The sequence below is a fragment of the Rhododendron vialii genome, chromosome 2a (assembly GCF_030253575.1).
Source record: "Rhododendron vialii isolate Sample 1 chromosome 2a, ASM3025357v1".
NCBI classification, from domain to species: Eukaryota; Viridiplantae; Streptophyta; class Magnoliopsida; order Ericales; family Ericaceae; genus Rhododendron; species Rhododendron vialii.
In genome coordinates this window covers 46,400,591-46,424,851 of record NC_080558.1, presented here as the reverse complement: position 1 = coordinate 46,424,851, position 24,261 = coordinate 46,400,591, and the positions used below count along the sequence as shown (strand labels likewise).

Genomic DNA, 24,261 nt, shown 5'->3' with positions numbered 1-24,261 from the left:
TTAAAAATTAATTATGAAAGTACTTTATTTTTTGAAATCAAAATTACACAGCCTTCCGTTAAAAGCATTTAAATTAAAATGGAGGAAGTAAAAGAGAGGACTCGGGATATGTTAACTTCTAGTAGCCTATTAACCACAGAATCGTGCGCCGCCACCACCGCAATTATCGGAGCCGGAACTTGAGGGCCCGTGTCGGAGGTCCTTAGATTTCAACTGGGTTCAGCTTGCCGAAATGAATATCGAGAGCAAAAGCAAGAATTAGCCCCGTTCTAGAATACTTTCTTAAAAAATAAGTACTTATTTTATATTTTCAAACTTAAAAAAAATGTAAATGAAAAATAAATTTTTAATTTTTTTTGCACCGTATTAAAGATCTCAATGAGATCAAACAAGATCCATATTGATAGGAAAATAATTTGCGTAAGCATATGATTTTTGAGCTTGAAATTGCCTTCTTAAAAAATAAGTACTTATTTTCCTTTCCGGAACGGAGCCTTAACCGGAACGTGCTAATGTGCTATTGAAAGATCACGTGACCTATAATGCTTCCGGATGTGTTACTACATAATTTCTGTTTTGTATCATTTTTTAATAATATGAAAACTTTTCTTTGCTGATAAAAAAAGAAGAAGAGATAACGTGAGCTATGCTATGTAACATCGAGAGATCGGCAGTGCTTCCCGCTCTCAAATTTGTGTCGGTGTTCGATCCCTCGACAAATGTAATCCACGCTCTCGATCCTCGTTCTCTCAAATTTTATTGGTTTGGAATGCATGTGTTCCAAAAGTACTTTCACACTCATACTTGCATTCCTCGCTTCAGCTCACAAATTACGAGATCAAAAAGTCTAAAAAAATAACTTTAAAACATCACTCTGGACGCGATTGTGTTTAGAACCAGTCGATGCATCGAACGACTTCAGACGCAATTGTATCCGGAGTCATGTTCTAAGGTTGTGTTGGTAGACAAGTCACATAATTCTTCAAAATGTCTTCTCTCAATTCTCACTTTCTCAAAAATTTAGCAAATTAAGTTGTTTTCCTCATACGCTTTCACGTTTCCACTCACGTACGCGAATTACCTTACTTAGGTGGGACAGACAAGGTGGGAGGTGTGGTTCCGTACTCCGCCGAGCCGAAGAAGGAAAAAGGAGGATGGAACATATTCTGCGGGCACCCCTCCTTCCTGATGTTGACGCTACGGTTGAGGCGCCCGAGAAAGTCGTGATGGGAGTGGTAGGGCGGTGAGATACTGATAATTGTGGTGGTGGTGGTGGTGGACCCCATCATGGCATCATGCATCCTCTTGATTCTTATTACGCGTGCACCCCAAACCAAACAAACAAGGAATCAACCACCGCCGTCCGATTCCCCTCAATCTGATTGATGATCTCATTCTCACCCTGGTTAATTTCTTTCACTAGACGTGGACCGCACAGAGTCACCACCTCAGTGCTTTCACACGTCACCATTTTTCTCCCATCCCTCCAACTATATTTCCTACCTCTCTCTTTTCTTTTTCTTTTTTTTTTTTTTTATAATTGGATGTTTCGTGCAGCTTGTTTACCTCCATTAATTCCTTGGATCTGAAGATATAACGACTCGATAAGCCTTTAGTTGTCCCAAACTTTGAAATTTTTAGCCTCCGTAAAATTCTAACATGCAATCTTATAAAAAGATTAACATTGATATTTACTTTTTCATACTCTTGGTCAGGCTTATACTCTTTCCCTAGTTCAGAATATTCGGATATAGACTGAACGAGTGCATGTTTATATATGAGTATAAGAGCATCTATAATTAATGGGTCATCTAACTAGTGTTTTAGTGGTTCATATTAAGAAATTAACAAATAAAAATGCATTTTAGTCTTCCGATGCATAATTAATTTGTGAATTATTTTGAAGTTTGTTAGAATGGGTTCTAAGTTCGGCCATATTGTTACCAAACAATAAAAGTGGATGTTATCTACTTAAATCCAAATTCAGCCAATGAAAAGAGGTGTAGCCGTTGGTTTAACATGTTTAAAAAAAAAAAATCACATTATTAACAAACCCATTGAAGTAGTCACGTTAAATTAGTTATGTCTGAACACACACTTATCCGATTTACTTTTATCTTAATGCACATTCCATCAAATATTTGAACACACAAATGTAAAGATTGTCGTGGGAGATACTCCAATATTACAAGTACATGGTCAAAGAATTGAAATCCTAGAGATTAATCGCAGCCGTTGGTTTAAATCCACAAGATTTTACTTTGGGACCCACTAAATCTCTGATGAAGTAGACGTCCACTAATAAAATTTTGTGCTCTAGGTAGGGAATCGATCCTTTCAGGACACACCACCCCTGCTAGTTATTATGAGATAGTTGAGCCCGAATAATTTGTCTTCCATTTTTTTTAGGCTAAAAAAAACAGTTAAACCAGAGTTTTCGATTATTTTTTTGGACTTGCGGCGGCTGCTGTCCACTAAGCAGCGTGCTGTCCCAGTCGAGAGGGTCTTGCTCCAGTCTTGCTTCGATAATCGGAAACGGTCACTTCGTAGAACTTGTTGAGTTGAACAAGTATGCAAAAAATAAACTTGATCGAATATTATTAAGTGCCTAATCGAAACCTTTTTGTATTGAAAAGAATTGATCGAAAACACTAGATCAAATCCACTAAAATCCATTATTGGTAAGTTATATGTGTTCCGATCCAACACTTAATGATATCCGATTGAGCTGATTTTTGGGACACTTGTTCAACTCGACGAGCTCTACAAAATAAACGTTTCCAATCATTGGAGCAAGACCAGAGCGGGGCCCCCCTCAGTCGAGACAGCAGCTCCCCCAAGTCCTATTTTTTTGGCCAATAAGCCTCCTTTGTTTTTTTAAGAACACGATAGAAATTCATTGAGTAAAATGATGTGAACAATCTACCGAAAAGATGGCAATGGACAAATCCAATAAGCCTCCTCATATGGGCCAAAAACTACATGGTTGTTTTAATTTCTGAATGCAGAATTGGAAAACAATTAACTAAGCAAATAGTCCATCCAACAAATAAGCCAAATCAAGTTTACTTGGCTTATGGGGTGAATAAGCCATTTATTAGGCTAATTTTTAATTAACCAAACCTAGCCTTACATTCTATGTTAGCAATCTATGGTGTCATTATGGAAGTGTGACATCCACAAATGTATATAGTTACGATCGATGGTAGTTTTGTGTTTTAACTTGTTGCATGTTTGATCTTCAAATCACTTTGATAAGAGGACGTACAACAGGTTTAATTTCAACAAATCGCAGCAACATCAGTTGCACTTTGTCATATATATCCATTTTTTTTAACTTTAAATCCGTGTTGAGATGAATGGCCAGATCCAAAGTAAAATGAACAACTCCTTTGAAATGTTTCAAGATGCTTAAAGGTAGAAGCTACAACAATTCCTTGCAATTGCTTTTTCCTCCTCCTATAAAACAAACTGGTAATTAGGATCACGAATTGGAATGATGATATCTTTGAGGTCGATTCAGGACTTGCACACATCTTCACAAACTAACCACTCTCCCCAATAATCTTCCGAAGAGATTTACGTTATTTTGTCTTTAGATCCTCGCCTGAAAATGTAAAATGTCGTAGTTATTACGTCATTTCGTAAAATCTCTCAAAGTAATCATATGAAAATGAAGTGTAGTGTAGGAGGTGATGAATATTGCTCTGTGTCTTTTTTGAGTTGTGCTTGATTGATGTCCTTCATCTCCAGGAGCTCTTCTTTTATAGAGAAAAAAAATATTGACGTCGAAGTAATCCCGTTGAGGTGTAAATCTTTTCTTCTCCAACTGTGATCTTCCTTAATTGCAAGAGAGAACCATTGAGCTGAAAATCTGCAGAATATATTGGATCTACAACGTTCATAAGCCTTAACCACGAAACTCAGAAGTCAATAATGGTGAAAGAGGAGTGCTAGGTACAAAGAAAAAATACCCGAAAATTACCTCGACAGGGCAAATCAACGATACAAGTGCATCTGTAACATTGATTTGCCCTTTAGAGGTAATTTCCGGGTACATATTCTTTGCACTTAGAATTTGGGAGAGTTAAATAATCATCCTCAGAATCCACTTCCTTTAAGTTTTCATCCCTATCAATTTGAACTCTTATGTTTTCATCCTCACTTTTTAATAATCCCAATAGTGCCCTTATATATATGTGTGTGTGTGTGTGGAACAGAATTTTGGGATCACCGTAGAATCAGGCCAATCCCTAAAATTGCTCCCCCAATCCTCTCCCATAAATTATGCCTTCCAATCCTAAATTCTTCTCCTTAAAATTTCCTCCACTCTCAACCCATCACAGGAAGAATGCAGTTATAACTGATCAATGCTCCGTTCATAGCTCAATCTCCATGCATGCCGGAAAAGGAAGAATGCCGCCATCGCTGTCTCCACCTCACGCAAACATCGGCCGAAAAAGGAAGAACGCCGCTGTCGCTCGATATAACTTTTTAACCTGGATCTGGGTAATTGAACAACTCATTTCATTCTGTTGTCGTCCACTTTTTTCCCCTTGAACAGCCCTTTGTTGCCCCTTCAATATGATTTCAATAGTCTTGCCAACACCGATCGCACATGTATCAGTGTTGGAATTGAAAAAGATGTTAATAAGTTGAAGGAGGATTATGAGCTGGAAGTGAAGAACACGGTGAACCTAGGGTGGTTGGTGGCAACGAGGTTGAGCATCAGGTTGCAAGGGGGAGAGAGAGAGAGAGTTCGTCCAGGTTGTGACCAGTTTTATTTCTTTTGTTAGGATTTGGGGCAAAAACGTCCATTACACAACATAACCGAGCCATCTAGCTTCGGAAAAAAAATTCAAGGTTGGGATCTATATAACCAAACTTGGAAATGTGAACCGGCCTCAAATTTTCTATATTTAGTTTTATTTGATTTCATAGAAATATCGGAACGGTTGATTATGAAAAGGTCATTGGTCATCAGCTTTGTGGATTATAGGTATTGGCCAACCAGACATGACAAAATAACCATATTTTATGAAATTAACATGATAAGTTAACCACATTTTTGCATGTATTGATCATGTAAAAATGCTCACGTATCATCCAAAAAGGTCATATTTTTAATTGATCATATTCCATGAAATATGGTTAAATTACCATCAAAACAGATGTTATCGTGATTAGCGTTTCATGGTTAAATTACCATGTCGATTTCAACGTTTCATGACCATTCGTAATCTAGCTTAAAACCGATTTAATAAACATGACATACTTCCAAAAATATTATCATTGAAATATATAAGTAATCAATCACATTAAAATTTTCAAAAAATCATGAATTATGATTGTTTTGATGCAATTCAATTTGAAATATAAAAGTAATAGGATGAAAAAAATAAAAGTAATCAATCATATTTAAATTTACCAAATCCCACTAAATTAGGGAAATAATTCAATCCAATCCCACTAAATTGGAAAAACAATCCAATCAAATCCCACTAAATTAGGAAAGCAATATAACATAATATATGTATATTATAGTGAAAAAGGTAAGAAATATAATTCACACACTAGGAGGATGAAAACATAAGAATAAAAAAAAGGCGGGATGAATTTTTACATGTCATGGATAAAGATGATGGATATTTAAATATTCCTTAGAAGGTCTCTTGGCGAAATGAAACAGAAAGTTAATTATAAAACAAATTTAACCTAAAAATTTGGGCCTATTGGGCTCTGAACACTTTGGGCCGAAGGTTAATTATAAAACAAATTTATAAGGGCCATAGGCCCATAACCTAAAAATGGATTTTGGGTCAAATGCTATTTAATTCAAACATTTATTTAAATTTACTCAAAAAAATCAATGCTTTAAGAAATCAAGTTCGTCACAACGTAATCAAAATCCATTATTTCTAACATACGGCCTAAAACAACATGGTTTTTTTTTTTTTTTTTTTTTGAACGCAGAATTGAAAAACAATTAACTACGCCAACAATCCATCCAATTGATTATAATACATTGTGGATGCTCTAAGAACAGATACAACAAAAGGCAGTTCTGAGTTCTAAAGTAGTGCAATTTTGATGGTGGGAGAGTGAACTCACAAAAGTATTTCGTTGCGTGGGCTGTGAAGGATGCGGGCCATCTAAGCCATTAGATAGAGAGTTTATTACAGTCCAAAGTTACCTTTAAGCAATGGGCCATAACTATGACGATCGAAATTGCTGTTGCCAGTGGCCTACTAATTGTCCAACGTTATTCTCCAAAAAGTGAAAAGTCTTGTCGAGCAAAGGCCTAATTTAGCAAAAATACGTCATTTGTTTTTTTTTTCTTTTATTAAATTTTTTCTGCATTCGTTAGTTTTGCATTAAATTCTTATGAATTATTAATTTGTCTCAACTATAAAAATCAGAAAAGTAAAAAATAATTGAATCCGGCTCTCTGCAACTGTACTGCAGAGGAGAATTTAGAAGATTTGAGAGGGTACTACATTATTCTAGAATGGTGGACAACTCTGTAATCTGAAATATGGAGAAAGTTCTAAACTAAAAATATTCTTGGAAGTTTAATGCTGTAGATGAACCTAAAGACCGTGGGAAAAAAAAGATGAACCTAAAGAGTTCAACAGAGTTTTAGAAGATTGTAGAAAAAGATGGACGGTATGCATGTGCGCTGGGCTACGGTTTTGCAGAAGTTTCCGTTCACTATTCAGCACAAGTCTGGGGTATCAAATCTGGTGGCTGATGCGTTGAGTTGTCGGGTTGATTTGTTGGTGACCTTGGCCCATGAAGTTGTGGGTTTTGAGTTCTTAAAGGAGCTATATCCAGAGGATGAAGACTTCAGAGAAATTTGGGCAGTATGCGTTCAGAACCGGCCTGTTAGTGAATTTCATGTTACTGATGGGTACTTGTTTCGTGGCAATCGTTTTTGTATTCCTCAATCTTCTTTAAGGGAAAGCTTAATCCGAGACCTTCATGGTGGAGGGTTAGGTGGACACTTAGGAAGGGACAAGACTTTTGCAAGTTTGGAAGAGCGCTATTTCTGGCCACAACTGAAGAAGGATGCTGAAAATTTTGTGCGGAGGTATTACACTTGTCAGGTATCTAAGGGTCAGTCTCCAAATACTGGTCTATATACTCCTTTGCCTGTGCCTAATAATATTTGGGAGGATCTGTCTATGAATTTTGTGTTGGGACTGCCTCGTACCCAATGAGGTGTAGATTCTATATTTATGGTAGTTGACAGGTTTTCTAAGATGGTGCACTTTATTGCTTGTTGAAAGGCATCGGATGCCTCACATGTGACTCGGTTGTTTTTTTGAGAGGTAGTTTAGTTGCATGGGGTGCCACAGTCTATTACCTTTGATTGGGATGTGAAATTTCTTAGCCATTTTTGGGTGACTCTGTGGAGGATGTTTGGAACTTCGCTAAAGAGGAGTTTTACTGCACATCCGCAAACTGACGGACAGACTGAGGTGACTAATCGGAGTTTGGGGAATTTGATTCGCAGTATTTGTGGTGATAAGCCGAAGCAGTGGGATCACGCTTTGCCGCAAGCTGAGTTTGTTTTCAATAGTGCAGTTCACAGTGCCACGGGAAAATCACATTTTCCCTTGGTATATGTGACATCTCCGAAGCATACAGTGGATTTGGTTCATCTCTCGCGGGGTCTCGGGGTTAGTGTTGCAGTTGAGCCAATGGCTAAGCTAACTCAAGAGGTGCATGAGCAAGTAAAACGGAAGCTAGCTGAAACTAATGCGAAATACAAGAGGGCGGCAGACAAGCGCAAACGTGAGAAATTGATCAAGGAAGGGGATTTTGTGATGGTGTTCTTGCGCAAGGAACAGTTTCCAGTGGGGACCTATAACAAGCTGAAGCCCAGTAAGTATGGTCCGTATGAAGTTCTGAAAGATTGGCAACAATGCTTATGTGATTGATCTTCCTGATTCTATGAAGATTTCAAAGGTTTTCAATGTTACTAATTTATCGGAGTATCATGCTGAAGAGCCGTTGTATCCAGACTTGAACTCGAGGTCGAGTTCTTTCGAAGAAGATGAGACTGATGTAGAACACGTGGAGGCCCAATTCCATGATTAGTTGGACCGAGCCAAGCATCAAAAGCCCAAACGGTGTTTAATTTCAGATTACCCAATTTGGCAAAATTCGGACGAGCTCGAAATAGATCCAAACTTGGTGGGCTGACTTATTTTCGCGCTCCAGTCAATAGCCATCAACCTTTGGTTGATGATGAATGGTGCTTTTCGCCCTAATTCCTTTATTTAGGACTTCAATTGCGTTATTTTGTCATTTTAGGAAAGATTTGTTTCGTTAATAACTCTTAGACCGTAATTCCTTTTAAGTTGATTCTTTTTGGGAAAGTCTTGTTTTTCTTTCCTATCTTCAATTTTAGGAAAAGCCCCAAATTCTGGGACTTTTATTTTCCAAGTTTATTTTTAGGATTTCGGCCTATATAAGGGTTTGTAACTTAGAGTTTAAGCAGCTTTTAATTAATAAAATTGCAGAGATTCTCTCTTCTTTCTTGTGCGCAAGATTTGCTCGTTACGACGAGTTGTTTATCTCGTTTGGACTAATACGTTAACTAGTCTCTTGTGAATTTCGCTGCGTCATGTGGCCAGGCTCAAGGCTGGTGAGTTCTGGTCTTGGGTGGAGGGGCCGAGGAGATGGCCAAATTGTTCGATAGAAATAGAAATACAACTGAAGCCACCTAAAACAGCCAAAAGTAAACAAAAAAGCCTTATTAAAGAATTAGTAACAATAGCGAAAAAGCAATGAATCCACTCAAGACTGAATTTTGTGCAATTAATCCGCACCAGCAGGATATGTGGTGGTCACTGGTCGGTTCCTACTTAATTTAGCCAGAGAATGAAGGTGATGATCACATCAATAAATTATCACACAGATCCATTCTCTCCTATATGTATCTTCTTACCAACCAACTGAGGTTTTATCTGTCAGTGGCCATGAAACACGACACTGCTGAAAGGATAAGAATTTCAAGGGTATTCATTATTTTTCAAGGATACACGTATGGGTTGTCCACCAAACACATGATAAGTTATACGGACCCACCACCGTCTCTGAATATCAAGATCGAGATTATTCACTGCCCTTAGGCCACCACGTGGTGGTGCCCAAGCCTCTCGCCATCACACATTGCTGTGGAGGTTCTCACATTTAGGTCCCGTTTCACTAACTAAAATAAGTACTTATTTTATTTTTCAAATAAGTACACATTTTATGAATTAAATGTGATGTATTGTGAAAATATGATTTGTCTCGTACGATAATAAATAAGTACTTAAAAAAATAAAAACATTAACGAAACAAAGCCTTGCTCTCGGGCCTACAGAAATGTGTGATTGAGGAGAGGCTTGGGGCACCTAGTGGCGGTGCCCCAGGGACATTGAATAATATTTCCTAAATATCTGCATGCCAAGTTGGGTGATCATGAAAAATTTCTTATTACTTTTCTCACTTTAATTTAGTTTCTATTTTATAGCACGATACGAGAAAATAATACGCTCAAAACTGTTGGCGCATTGCTGACCATGGAATATTTGTCCGATAACGTATTAATAACAAAATTTAAATGTATACTCATTACAATGATATGCCGGGCCTACTTTGATAGATTTGAGAAAAATGTTTAAAAGATTTGATTATCTGGGCATTTAATTTATAGTTTTTCTTTTTCGAAACTTCTCCTGGTTTTTTAAGGAAGAGTAAAAATCTTCATTGATAAAAGAGATTACGACCTACCGTGTGTGCATCTGATACAACTAAAAAAAGACTAATTCCACAATATAAAAAAATACACAAGTAACACTAATATTGTAATTTCACATGCGCCAGACACATATATAACCTGACCCTAATTTTCATTTATGATTATCATATAGAAAAATTAATCAAGTTATTTGTGGAGATTTACAAATTACGATACGTGAAATTGCAGGAGGTTACCTTTTAGTCAAGGCCTTAGACTTAAGAGATTATTATTTTGTTGGTTTCGTCTTTACAATTTTGTATACGTACTATCAATTCTTGTGGGATCAGTCTATACGGGATTCTTTCTGACATTAATTGGACTTCGTTAGCGGACAAGGATATTAGTTCGATCTGTATCGATCACTTCTTGAGGTGCGAATAAGCTAGCTGTTCGGAATATGTCCAGAATTATCAAAATAAATATGTTATATATTATCAAAATATAGTGAATTAACTAATTGGTGCAAAACATAGTCTAATAGGACAGTCTGGTGATCAACCAAGTTGGAGTTGGACCATGTTTGGACATTTGACTATTAGAAAGAATTAGATAGGGTAATGAAGTTCCACATGGCACCCACTACGCTATGCCACGTTCATCATGCATGAGACATGCAATCTTGGTGCAAATACTGGCTAACACACACTATATTGTATTATAATGCTACATACACAAAGATTTATCACGATCAGCCACAACTATTTGCTGAGTCGACTAATAAGTCAACTCCCCTGGCTTTTAAGTGTGCTGTGAGTATTCAACCGTAGTTGTGAAAATTGTGGTAAATTTTTGCGTATGTATAATAATAGTAATGGTTCTAATACCACAATTACTTGCACACATAACCTCACTCACAATGAGTACGGGGTCTAAACGCACTGACACAGAAATAGTGTATGGATCCAGACTCACTATGAGTGAATTTGTGTGTGTGAGTGGTTGTGGTTAATTATAGACTAGCTAATTGGTACAATAGTATCCTTTGGATGATTAGGTGTTTCTGTAGTAGTTGAATTCTCATTATAAAATCAAAAACTTTTTTTTTTTTTTTTAGTAACGGAGGAACAACCTTACAAGTAGACCACTGTATGGACCCAACTGTGTAATCCGAACCTTCGGAGGAGCTAGCGCAGCCACACCAGTCACAGCCTTCCACTTACTTCAGGATACTCTTCCGATGGGACATCGAATCCTTGACCTTTAGGAGTATTTCCAAAATCTGGGTATCCACCCAAACCACTACGACAACCCCTAAACGTGTATAAAATCAAGAAGTTGGTTGCCCATGATGGATGAACTTACCCTCTTAATGGGTAAAGAAAGTTTGGCTCTCTCTCTCTCTCTCTCTCTAACGTAGATGAGTACGCAATTAGACTCATCGAACTCAGTCCTAGTTCTGATCAAAAAAAAAAACTCAGTCTTAGTTAATGTTGCAAATTTGCAATCACCGAGTTAAACTTGACATCCAGATACATGGTGTATCAGATAACTTAGCTAACTTTCAGTACAATATCTGCGGTCCTTCTTTTTTTTTAAGAACGTAATTTGTGAAATGGCGACACCATGTGGTACGTTGGCGTGGTGTCACCAATATAATCCCTTCATGTTTGACGCTTGTGTCTGAGGTAGGGTCCGAGACCGAATTGAACGACCACTTAACACTTTTACCTTGAATGTGTCTCGAACACACGCGGCCGTACACGAATATTAAATTGGCGTTTCCACTCTGCGTGATCAACGTTTCTCAAAATACTGTACTAATAAATGGAATTGATTAAAGTGATCAACTCAATCAAGTTTGTGTCATACCTTTTTCATAATCGGTTTTCATCAGCTAGCCCAGTAAAATAATTAATCCAAGAGTTCAATCCTACGGTTACTTAAGTCTAGCAGGTTGTCATTTTTTATTTGTTTGAACTAAGATTCCCATCTTTAAAGAGAATAAATTTTTTACACCATCAGTGTAAATATTTGTTTCCTTTAAATCAATTATATTGCGCCACCGCCATGTCACTATATTCTATTGATTGAGACTACTGTTTTACAACGTAGTGCGATATAAAGAATTTATTCTCATCTGAAAAAAATTAAAAAAACTAAAATTCCCAGAAAGGGCAAAGAGGGGGGCCAGGGGGCATCCTCTTGGACTTTTCGATATAATTTTGATTGCTAATTTGGAACGCAAAAGGTGGTCAGAATTGCCGGTAAATTACGACCGAAGAAGGTCAAACCCGAGCTCCCTTAATTTTGACCAATTAGAATAGAATAGTCTCTGACAGCTGATAGAATGACAGTACCATTAGTTTGCAACTTTATTCAAAACAAAGTCTACTTCCCGATCCCGAAAATATCCCGAAAAAAAAAATTACTGGTTTAGTTTTACTTTAATGTGATTCGAATCATTACTTTCTCTTTTCGAGACACTTTCGAGCTCACTTTTTGGACTACCCACTGATTTCTCTAACGTCAAGTTTGTTAGGGGGAATTGGTGTTGTGATTGCTTATTGGATACGTAATGACGAGAGTTTTATATAGATATCACGGAATACTTATTCAGTAATCCGGGAGCACCATCACACAGTATTTCGGTTTACTCCAGAACCACAAATTTATGTTGGGTTAAAACTATGTGATTCTAGAGTCGTTCGAAGCACCACGTAATAGTGCTACATATTTATTGAATAATTTCACTAAATCATCAATTATCATAGATGGTGATAATTTAAAGAGCCACTTCTCAGTCTTACTTGAAGAGTAAGAGATCTTCAATGGATATAACAGAATCAAAACCAAATTAGTATATTTTAAGAGTTGAACAAAGAAATGCATTCCAAAGAAGGTAGCAAACTTGCTACATCATTATTTTGGTGTAGGTCTCTCACTTTTTAAGTCTGAAGAGTGAGAATGACTATTCAAATTGTCAAGTTACAAATTTTATTCGTGATTAGTGAGTTAATTATTTTATTTTTGACAAAGTAGATTCCTTAAAGTTTAAAAAAAAATATGTAATTAAGAACTTCATTTGAAGAGTTCTATAGAGTGCCCTTTTCCAAATGGCTCTTGACGTGCAAAATTTAACATTTCACCCTACATGTAAGCATGTGAAATGGCTGTAAGAGGGGTTGTAGAGACCGAAACACTATGCATTACCAAAAAAATTAAAATTAAAAATAATAGCATTTCTTGGTCATGTGCCTTTCAAAACCAAATTATGACTATAACATCACACATTTAAATGCGTCGGATCTGACCGATAATTTTACGGTAGTAACAACACGAATCCATTTATTTAGAAGAAAAATATTTCCATCGAAAAGCCCAGAGAAATTTACTTGTAAAAATATCATCCGAGAAGATTAGACCCCCTTCCCAGCAGTAATTTCCTTATCAATCTCATTTTTACAATGCCAGTGGACACAACCCCTCAGAGAAAAATGGGCGGCTGAAATTGCCAATACCGAGAAATTTTTCGTTGCCCCAAGGGCAACACGTCTATTTTGCCAGGCGGTGCCCTTACCAATAAAAATTTGATTTGTGGGTAAAATTGTCAGTCAGAAAGTCTAAAGCCGTTTGAGGCATTAAATCCACTGACACGTTCTTCTCTCTCCACTAGACACAGCCTTCTCTCTAAAATTAACTCTAAAAGTGTTCCAAATTTCAATCCGTTTGAATGGGTGAGAAGATTTTAATTTTTTTAGAGTTTAATTCCAAAGGGTCATAATTAAATTTTGGCTATAGGACTCTCGTTGGTTAGTCCTAAGAAAGTCGTAGAATCAAATATCTCTTAGGACTGACTAACGAGAGCCCTGGAGTCAAAATTTAATCACGACCCTTTAGAATTAAATGATCAGAAAAATAAAATCTTCTCACCCATTCAAACGGATTGAAATTTGGAACACTTAATTTTTCAATCTGCAGTTTATATATTAAAAAATATAGTTAAAAAATTAAATGCTCAAAATTTCAATCTGTTTGAACCGATAGAAAGATTTTAGTTTTTTGATCATTTTATCCTACATAGTCATAATTAAATTTTGACACTAGGACTCTCGTTGATTAGCCCTAAGAAAGTCGTACAACTAAATATCTTAGGACTAGCCAACGAGATTCCTAGAGTCAAAATTTAATTATGACCATTTAGGATAAAATAATTAGAAAACTAAAATCATTCTATCGGTTCAAACGGATTGAAATTTTGAGCATTTAATTTTTTAACTATATTTTTTAATATATAAACTGCAGGTTGAAAAATTAAGTGTTCCAAATTTCAATCCGTTTGAATGGGTGAGAAGATTTTATTTTTCTGATCATTTAATTCTAAAGGGTCATAATTAAATTTTGACTCTAGGGCTCTCGTTGGTTAGTCCTAAGAGATATTTGATTCAACGACTTTCTTAGGGCTAATCAACGAGAACCCTATAGACAAAATTTAATTATGTCCCTTTAGAATTAAATGATAAAAAAAATAAAATCTTCTCACCCATTCAAACGGATTGAAATTTGGAACACTTAATTTTAAAGAGAAGGCTGTAATTAGGAGAGATGGCCGTGTCTAATGGAGAGAGAAGAACGTGTGTCAGTGAATGTAACGGCTCAAACGAAGCTAGACTTTTTGACTGACAAATTTACCCACAAGGCAAATTTTTATTGGTGGGAGGTACCACTTGGCAAAGTATGACGTGATAATTTCTCGCCAATACTTAACTTCACCCCAAAATGATATATTATACGAAAAGACGTGTAATTTTTGCATGTAAAATAAAGTCCCTTCATTCAGAATTTTTTGAATTTTTTTCACACTAAATCATAAATTAATTGAGATCTTTAATTTGATACGAAGAAACTTGAAAAATTATGTACGTAAGTACAGAGGAGTACGTGGAGGTGAAGTAAGCATAAGAAAAAGATGTAGTAGAAGCAAAAGCGTTCTAATTGTTTTGATCCGAAATTATACGTCTTTTCATAGGGACTTCTCAAAATGGAAGGCAGTACCAATTAACTACCTCATTTGTTAACGATCAAAATAGAAAAACGTATCATCCATTATTCCAAAGGGTTCGATTCCCCTTGGAGTCACTCCGGATTTAAGTGGGGTAATCGTGGCGGTAGCTAGGTTGCTAAACTAGTTTTTCCGTACATTTATAGTGCATGGATGGGTCCAATATATGTGAACTTGCCATGGGGTGATTCCTACGTCACCCCAAAAATAGAAAAGAAAGAGAGAGTGTTCCTCTTTTGTGGTTGAAAAATACGAGCAATTAATTTCTATTTAGTTTGATGATCAATTGTGTCTAAACCAACTTACATGCAATTGACTACCTTCCTGATGAGACCAAAGACAAGTTATTCACACTAAGATTAAAGAATTCACATGAAATAACTTTCTGGGGGCTTAACCCTAAGAATCAAATTACTATTTCGGACAATAAATTAATTATTTAAGGAGCAAACTAACCAACCAACTGAACTAAACCTTAGTTCAAATTACGGAGCTCAAATTAAGAGAGCTTGATCAATGAGCTGGATAATCACGGAGCTCAAACTAGTTCTGCTAATGTGATGGCACTGATTTGGAAGAAGTTATGGGGCTTGCCTATCCACCCAAAGATCAAATTTTTTGCTTGGAAGTGTTTCAATGAAGCTCTAGCAACCAACTCAGCCCTAACCGATAAGAAGGTACATTCTGATCCAATTTGCTCACTGTGTGGAAATGCAGAGGAATCTATTTGTCATTTGTTGTTCCGATGTGATTTTGCTTCAAAAGTGTGGATTCTTTCACCTTTTCGTCTTAGACCTGAGGAGCTTGAAAACTGTAGACATATGTCTGACTGGTGGCGTTGTATTTGCGATCGTATCCGTTTAGCTCATCTCCCCTTTTCAACATTGGGTCTTGGCCTTTCATATTGCTGGTGGATCTGGAAAACTCGAAACGATTTGGTGTTTAATGGTACAAGTTGGCCTGCGGAGGCAGTTAATGGAAAGGCACAAGCCGATTTTTTTGAGTTTCTAGAGGCTAATGTCAAGCCTTCCCCTACTCAAGTGGCTTCTTCAAATCCTGAGACTTTGGTTTGGAAGAAACCTGAGGAAGGCATGATAAAAATTAATGTTGATGCAGCAGTATCAAAGGCAACGAGCACTATTGGCACAGGAGCAATTGCTCGGAATGCGAACGGCTCCATTTTGGGAATTTTTATTAAGTCATATGAAGGTCTCACCTCTCCACGGCTTGCGGAGGTTATGGCAATTAGAAATGGAATGAATTTGGGTGTTGCTCTGAATGTAGGACGTGTTCTTATTGAATTGGATGCGGAATCGATTGTCCGAAGCTGTTCCATGTCAAAAAATCCACCATCTGATATTGCAGTTTTGGTACAAGATTGTTTAGCTTTGAAGAATTCGTTTTAGTTGTGTGATTTTAAATTTGTCAAACGTGATTGTAATAGGGCTGCACATGCTTATGCAAAAAAAGCCCTTTTTTGTAGTTTGTCCGGTTTGTGGACAACTACTTTGCCCCTTTGGGGCTCCTCTCTCTCTGATGGTTAGGTGTTTTTCCGCCTTTCAGATTAATAAATCTTCTCTCTTTTGTTAAAAAAAAAAAAAACTAAACCTTAGTTTTTACTAGTAATAATCAAACGTTCAACCAAAAGCGCGTTTTCATTCTTACAACCGTTGGTTGGAAAAGACACATCCAGCCGAGTGGCCACGACTTGTCAAGTAAACGTCTCTCATTTATACGCAGTGGTTGCTCTATCAGTTGACAGAGAAGAGAGAGAGAGAGAGAGAAAGAGAGAGAGAGAGAGAGAGAGAGAATCCCCCCCATCTTCTTCCTGCAGTCTCCATTCAGACAGAGGGAGAGCAGGGGAGAGATTATTGCACGACTTACGACTCTTCAACCTGTGAATCATTTCTGGGTTTGACCGAAAATCTCATGACCTCTCAGCCGGTAAATCATCCTCTCTCTCTCTCTCTCTCTCTCTCTCTCTCCCGTGATTCATAGAGCCACCGGTATGCAGTTTCAAGTTCTGTTGGAAAGTTTTGACTTGTTCATGCTTTGAGATATCTGGGCTCTGTATGCTTAACAAGATCTGTCTTTTGTGGGATTAATTGGTTCATTTTCGTATGTGTGGACATAAATATGCTTGTACTTTTGTGCTTGCGTGATGGGTTTGGATTATGATCTGGGTTTGGGCGTATCTACTTCCCTGTCCATGGAATTATGTAATTAATGGCACTTATTTAGATTTCGTTTTTCATTTCTATATCCACAAAAATCTAAGTTACAAAACTTTGTTTCTGTTTGAGCATCTCCAATAGAGGCAAAATAACCAGTCTTGTGCTGTTTTCGCAAATCCAACGGACTCTCTATTTGTCTAGTTGAAATGCTTCCGACCCTTCTCCCTGTCTAAATTTAGTAAGTGCATAGTACATAATTGGACACATCCTTAGTCACATAATCCTTCATAAATGTCGTGCTTGCTCTCAATCCTCGCAATGCACTCACCTCTCAATCCTTGCTCTCACGAATTTCAGTAGTTTTAGATGTCGCGCTCGCGCTCCTGCATGCGCACTAACACAAACACGCGAATTATGTGACTTAGGGCACGTCGTCAACAATTTCAAGTTAAATTGTCTGAATATCTGTACTGTTGAAGAAATTCCATTAAGGAGTGGCAAGGCAAAATAAAAAAGTGTACTGCTTAATTGTAATTGAACAGCTAATGCCTAGTAGATTTTCTACAATTCGACAATGGTTGTGTTTCCTTCTTTAATTTTGTTTGTTTCTTGGTAATGGAGGTAGGCTTTTGTGTTTGAACTCCGAAAATGATGGCCAGTCACAACGAAGCAAGTGAAGATCAGTTTTTTGATTCTCGTGACGAGATCGCTTCTGTTTCTGATTCGGGTTCAGATTGTGCTGATGATTGCTGTTCTTGTTCCGAGCTTTCAAATCGTGATGTTAACAGTTTAGGGTATGACGTGTGGACGAAGGCTCCTGAAAGTTCTCATCAGCGTCGCAGTAGGTTTTTCGAATGGATGGGTAAAAGTTTAGATCAGAATCAGACAGAAAAAAATGAATCAGGTGATGTATCTTGTGATGAAATCCAATTGGGGATTGCCAGAATTAATGAGGACAGTGGGGCTGTACTGAGAAATTCAAATTTGGAAGATTGCTTTGTGTCTAACAGCAGAGAAGATGAATCGTTAGGAGAAGTTGCTGCAGACGAGAATTTTCTGTTTAAATTTAAGAATTTGGATGATGGGACAGAGCTTGTTGCCGATGGTGTCAGTACCAACGGAATGCTCAACAGATTACATGAAGCGGGTTCAGATAGGTTGGTTACCATTGAAGAGTTTCAGAGAAATTATGGCTCATCGCCTTTGGTTCAGCGGTTGTTGCATAGGGAAGCTGAGGCAGGTACTTTGGTGGATATGAAGAACAAACTTAAGAGTCGATTGATTGGGAAATTAAACAAAGTGCGTAATGTGGGTAGACAAGGGAAAGGAAATTTGAAGTCACAGGATTTGAACACACAAATGGGGGCTAGATTTCGAAGAGTTAAGGTGCAGTTGAATAGGAAGAGATCGAAGGTGTTATCTTCTCTTTATGCAAGACAAGAATTTGCTGCACACGAAGGCTCAATCTTGGCGATGAAGTTTAGTCCTGATGGTCAGTACCTTGCAAGTGCTGGTGAAGATGGCGTTGTGTGTGTGTGGAAAGTGCTTGAGGATGAGAAGCCAAATAAGTTAGATATTGGACATTGTGACCCTTCATGTTTATGTTTCTCAGTGAATGATCTCTCCCAATTAGCCCCTCTGGATGGCGACAAAGAAAAAATGTGTAAGATGAAAAGATTTGGGAAATCATCGGAGTCTGCTCATGTTATTTTCCCACAGAAGATCTTCCGCATCCTGGAGGAACCAGTCCATGAGTTCCATGGACACAGTGGCGAGGTCTTGGCTCTTTCCTGGTCCAAGAATGGGGTTAGTGTCTTCTTTAAAAACTTCAGAATGCTGTTGATTTTGTTGGAGTCTTCTGGTGCTAATGTTACTTGAAATTACTTTGAACTCTCTACAGCATCTGCTGTCATCGTCTGTCGATAAAACAGTTCGCCTTTGGGAAGTAGGACAAAACCATTGCCTAAGAGTTTTCTCTCATAACAATTATGGTGAGCTTCTGAATTCCTCTGTTCCTTTCTTTTACGGTGAAGATCTAGCTTATTTATTGATGTCCACCACAATCTGAATCTTTACTTGTGAAAATATAGTTGTTACAATGCATGTTATTTACCTTTGCAACTCTTGATGTAGTGACAAGTGTAGAATTCAATCCTGCCGATGACAATTATTTTATCAGCGGTTCAATAGATGGAAAAGTGCGCATTTGGGAAGTGCATGGCTGTCGCGTAATTGATTGGGTTGACATTAGAGAAATAGTGACTGCTGTATGCTATTATCCCAGTGGAAAGGTTTAGAGAATTTCTGGTCTTTTTATCTATGTAGTAAAATTTGGCTTGAAAATTAATGGAGTTGGTTTTGACATATGATACCTCCTCGATTATTGCAGCGAGGAATTGTGGGCTCAATGGACGGAAGCTGCCGTTTTTATGATACCATAGGTATGTACAGGTCTTTCACCAGACACTATTTGCAAGTCTTGCCCGAGATTTTTGTATTTTGTTAGTCGTGATACATTCTCCCAATTATTGGAAGGATGCAAGAGATGTTCATTTCCTTTTTCCATCATGTGCACTAGTTAATTTAGCATGAAACTCGGAGAATTAACATCGTGGGATCATGTTTTGCGTGGGTCAGATAATCAGTTGCAGCTGGAAGGTGAGATATGTTTGAAGGGGAAAAAGAAGTTACCCTGCAAGAGGATAACTGGCTTTCAGGTTAGTGCTTCTTGCCTTCTCTTCGCTAGTAGAGCGAAAGAAACTAAACTTCTTTTTTCCAGATCCATTTCCGTCTGCGTCTCATATAGACTTACATTTTTTTTGGATAGGCATCTCATATGGACTTACATGTTGGTCACTTTTTCTCTTTACAGTTTTCTCCCAGTGATCCAACCAAAGTTCTTGTCACTTCTGCTGATTCCCAAGTTCGAGTTCTTTGTGGTGCTGATGTCCTCCTCAAATTCAAGGGTGAGCATTGAGTTTTTTTCTGTTGTGTTGTTTATTCCCCTCAGGGCAGCATTTAAGATTTATTCAAGCTTCACGAAACGTGAGCAAAAAAATGCCATGGCAAATCCCTTAGAAAGAACTAGCAGTGCAAACAAGAAGTAATGGATGAATACAACAATAACTCCTATAAAGCTAGACGGGATGGTTAAAAACTGGACATGTTTTGGGCTGAACAGAAATACCCAGCTTGTCACTTCTTCTGACCAGCGAGGAAGTTTCATATGGGTTGTGTTGCAGCTAACTGCATGTTGACCTTTCATGTTCCTAACTAACTTCAAAAAGACCACTACATTACCACTCGTTTTCGAATTTTGTGTGATTCATTTGTCCCTCATTTGACAAATTTAGAACCACAAATCAACTCCTCTTCAATAGTTATGCCAAATATTAACTTATTCCTTCGGTGGACGTGTTCTTTTCTTGGTTACAAAGAATGATTGGCTCTTTATGCGACCCCAGATAATTCTTTCTACTGAGCTCAACTGCTAATATTTTGACTGCTAACTGTTGTCCTCTCCCCATTCTTTAGGCCCACGAAAGACAGGGAGTCCGTCTACTGCATCTTTCACTGCAGATGGGGAACATATCATCTCAGCTGGAGACGACTCAAATGTGTATGTCTGGGATTATATTAGCAAGGGCACAACTTCTTCTGAACCAAAGAAGGTTTCATCTTATGAGCGCTTTGTTTCTCACAACGCATCGATCGCTGTACCTTGGTGTGGTATGAAAACCACGTCTGGTTCACTTTCGACTCCCCCTATGGGGGACGATGATCTGGCACGCTGTATCTTGGGGAATAGGCGTTGTGATCAAGGCTTACTCAACAGTCTAAATTTTTCTCCTCGTGATTGTTTCCCTTTAAGTCGTGGGCTGTTTTTAGAGTCTTTTCCAAAGGGATCTGCGACTTGGCCAGAGGAGACACTCCCTGATTCAAGTCAAATGGCAGTTTCGCCGCCAATGGGTAGATCCGAGTGCAAACTTTTGGCGAGTGCATGCCATAACAGTTGCAGTTCTAGTACGTGGGGCCTTGTGATTGTAACAGCAGGCCATGATGGGCGGCTCAGGACATATCAGAATTACGGGTTGCCTATTCACGTCTGAAAATCCAGTGTTTTGGGTGCCATTGGATTTTTGATACTCATTTGTTGGCTACTTTAGGGATCGCTCGAAGCAACTGGAACAGTTGTGGGTAGCTTAGTTTTGTATGTATCTCAGTATGTATAGCAATGTAGAGGTCACAGAAGAAATTTTGTTTTGCTTATTCTCTAGATGTGGATAAAGAGGTGTAATTTCATTGATTCTTCCACAAACCAGCCATATGGCAACATAGGGGCTGAAGTTCCTTTTGTAATGGGACATCATTATGGAGATTATCAGTATAAAATTCTTTGATTTGTTGAGTAAACGCGATTATGGCCGGCTGATTCAATATATGTATTATCAGAAGTCAAAAGAGCTCACATGGGAACATTTTGGTTTGTGCAGAATGATATACATATCAGACAGTAGTGATGATTCTTTCTCGACCAGCAAGTTCGCAGTAGTTTCCAAAGAACATATTTTAGATTTTAACACCTCTGAAGCTGCACTTTTATGTCTGTTAAACTTTTATTGGTTCTGATCTGATCGCAGGCAAAAATAACTAAATAAATAAATATTGGTCAACCTCAAGGGGTTGTTGCAGTGATTAATCGAGTTGTCTCAAGAGGGCTTACCACCCAAGGTCACAGGGACGCCCATTCATCCATGTCCTCGCTCCACAATGAAATGTGTTTATCAATTACATATCCTTGCACCCCAAGAACACTTCAGTTGTGTTGGTCCCCTTCAATGACCCAACCGATCTTGGTGATAGCTGGGCCAAATCACAAATATCATCAATTTAATAGTCTTAGAGATTGTGCCAAAACGACAGAATAACATAGATGAATAGGGAAAAAAAATTGACGAGTACACACATGCATAATTGGCCATTCCTTGTCCTGGACACCGCATGATAAGCCGAGCTCGGTTATAGATAAGCCCTATGAATTACCGACATTCCAAATTGTTTGCTGTATCCGCGTGAGACACTCGGGGGACACACAACGACACTTGGAGGACACATGGGACACATATGGAAAGGACACATGGGACACATATGGAACGGCGCTATATATGTAGCATGTCGAATAAATTTAATTATTTTAAGCGGGGGACACTTTGGGACTTGTGTCTCAAATTTGAAAACAGATGGAAATATGTATTGTAAGTTTCTTTTGGGTTGGGGTTACAATATCGGAAAAATAAAGGTAAAAAGTAGTAGTATGAATGAAAGATCAAATAAAATCATCATTTGACTTGTATAATTAGAAAGGAAACAATAAAATCTGATCAATGCTAGGTAGCCCGAAAGAGTATCCAAAAACGAATTTGGACCATTATTTTTCATTTCGGGGTATTTTTGGGTACCTTTTTTCTAGATACATAGAATTATTGATAAAATTTTCAACCCTACAATTAATCAGTTTTGTTGGTTTCCGGATGGAATGTTCTTGTTAGTAACATTTGAATATCTATCCTTTTATATATATATTTTGGTTTGTCTTCTGGTGTGTCCGTATCCCTGCTAATAAAATTCTCGTATTCGTGTTAGTGTTCGTGCTTCTTTGAACAAGTTTAACTTAACCAGATTTCCCTTGTTGACACTATCCATCGGCGGGATTTTACTGGTTGGTATCGTCTAACGGCTTTCTGCCTTACAGGTTGGTAGCACGAAAATAAATCCGTTACAAGAGAAATGATGAACTCAAGACTTCCTAAAACTTTATGGATATACTCCTGATCCTGAATTAACTCATACCGGAGGTATATCATTTGTTATAGTAACCCAAGATTTCGAACATTCCAAACATAGCCTAATTCAAATTAGCCCCAAACTGTTAAAATTAAAAAAAATAAAAATAAAAATAAAAATACACATTTTGAAAAACTTGACAGACGGTGAGTTGGAGAGGAGAGTGGCGCAACGGAAAGATGCGAGTTTGGTTCCTGGAATTTCGAAAACGGCGTCGTGGTTTAGCAGTCGAAAGCTCTTTTCTCGGGTTGTGCGTAACTCGTGTTTCATAAATGCGAGTTTTCAGTTTTCCGCGGCCAAGTGCAAAAAGACGCGGCCACATGCAAAATTAGGCGGCCAAGTGTAAAATAACGCGGCCAAAGTTTAATAAAGAAAACTGCATTTCACGCTTTGTGGAATATCGTGTTTCACAAATGCGTGTTTGTGGTTTGACGAATCATCTTCTTCTCGCAGAGAACAGAAACACAGGGCTCCAGAGAAAATTACGGAGAACACCGATCGACCACCGAACTCGATCAGGCAGAGGCAGGCAGCATATAAATCAATTCCTCGATATCCATCCAAAGAAATTGTATTTGTATTTCCCTCGGGTCAGTTGTATATAATATACCTTTTACTCAGTGGATGAAGATGATTGTTCATTTTTAACTACTACGGAGTAAGAATTTGTTGTGTTTGAGACTGGAATTGTTCAGTGACTACTACTTGTATAGGAATGCCTGTCTTCAATTCGTTGCACCCAACTAGTAGCCCAGCTTCGTAGTGTTTGAGTTCGGCTCGTTTACCGAACGAGCTGAGCTGAGCCTGGATAATTTACTGAACGAATAGAGCCCATACAAACGCACCGAGCTTTTGAGTGTCGAGCTCGGATTGTTTAGTAAACATGCCCAAAACTCGAGCTCCAGCTCAATTCGATTACTAAATGAGTCGAGCTGAGCCAAGCCTCGATCAGCTTGGTTCGTTTGCAACCCCGGACTGTTGCTATAGTGATGCACATTGGGCTGGGGGTTCATTTGATAGAAGATCCACAGGATGTTATTGTGTGTACTTAGGCCCTAACCTCATCCCTTGGTCTGCAAATAAACAAGCTACTGTACATGGCCAGGTATTCTACTGAGGCTGATACAAAGCCTTGGCTAATACAACTGCAGAAGTTGTGTGAATTGGTCAACTTTTGAAGGACTTACATATCCCTCTTCCCTGTACTCCCATCATCTGGATTGATACTGTTTCTGCCATTTCATTGGCTTCCAATCCTGTTTTCCATGCTCCAACCAAGCATGTTGAAGTCGATTTCCATTTTGTTTGCGACAAAGTTCTGCATAAACAGTTACTTATTCAGTATGTGCTTTCTGCCTACCAAACTGCTGATGTGCTTACTAAACCACTTACCATTTCACATTTTCAATTCCTTAAGTCCAAACTGAGGCTGTCAGTTCTGCCAGCAT

At 38.0% G+C, this 24,261-nt stretch overlaps 1 protein-coding gene across 2 annotated transcripts; it reads left to right on the top strand.

Annotated features, from left to right (window-relative positions):
* Positions 1-16,556: 16,556 nt before the first annotated feature.
* LOC131317955 (uncharacterized) lies at positions 16,557-21,382 on the top strand. 2 transcript variants are annotated; one of them, XM_058347676.1, is made up of 8 exons: positions 16,557-16,739; positions 17,595-18,775; positions 18,870-18,960; positions 19,103-19,260; positions 19,359-19,410; positions 19,607-19,686; positions 19,842-19,935; positions 20,504-21,382. In XM_058347676.1, the coding sequence occupies exons 2-8, from the start codon at positions 17,618-17,620 to the stop codon at positions 21,076-21,078; spliced, it is 2,208 nt and encodes a 735-aa protein (XP_058203659.1). In that variant the 5' UTR covers positions 16,557-16,739; positions 17,595-17,617; the 3' UTR covers positions 21,079-21,382. The 2 variants fall into 2 exon arrangements, with proteins under 2 accessions (XP_058203659.1, XP_058203658.1); XM_058347675.1 differs by having other exon boundaries at positions 16,558-16,739; positions 17,591-18,775.
* Positions 21,383-24,261: the final 2,879 nt, after the last annotated feature.

Excerpts from the sequence above, each read along its gene's own strand:
- LOC131317955 (XM_058347676.1), top strand. The coding sequence starts at position 17,618 with ATGATGGCCAGTCACAACGAAGCAAGTGAAGATCAGTTTTTTGATTCT. Across the intron at positions 19,261-19,358 it reads GCTATTATCCCAGTGGAAAG|CGAGGAATTGTGGGCTCAAT; the intron begins GTTTAGAGAATT and ends CGATTATTGCAG. Across the intron at positions 19,687-19,841 it reads AGAGGATAACTGGCTTTCAG|TTTTCTCCCAGTGATCCAAC; the intron begins GTTAGTGCTTCT and ends TTCTCTTTACAG.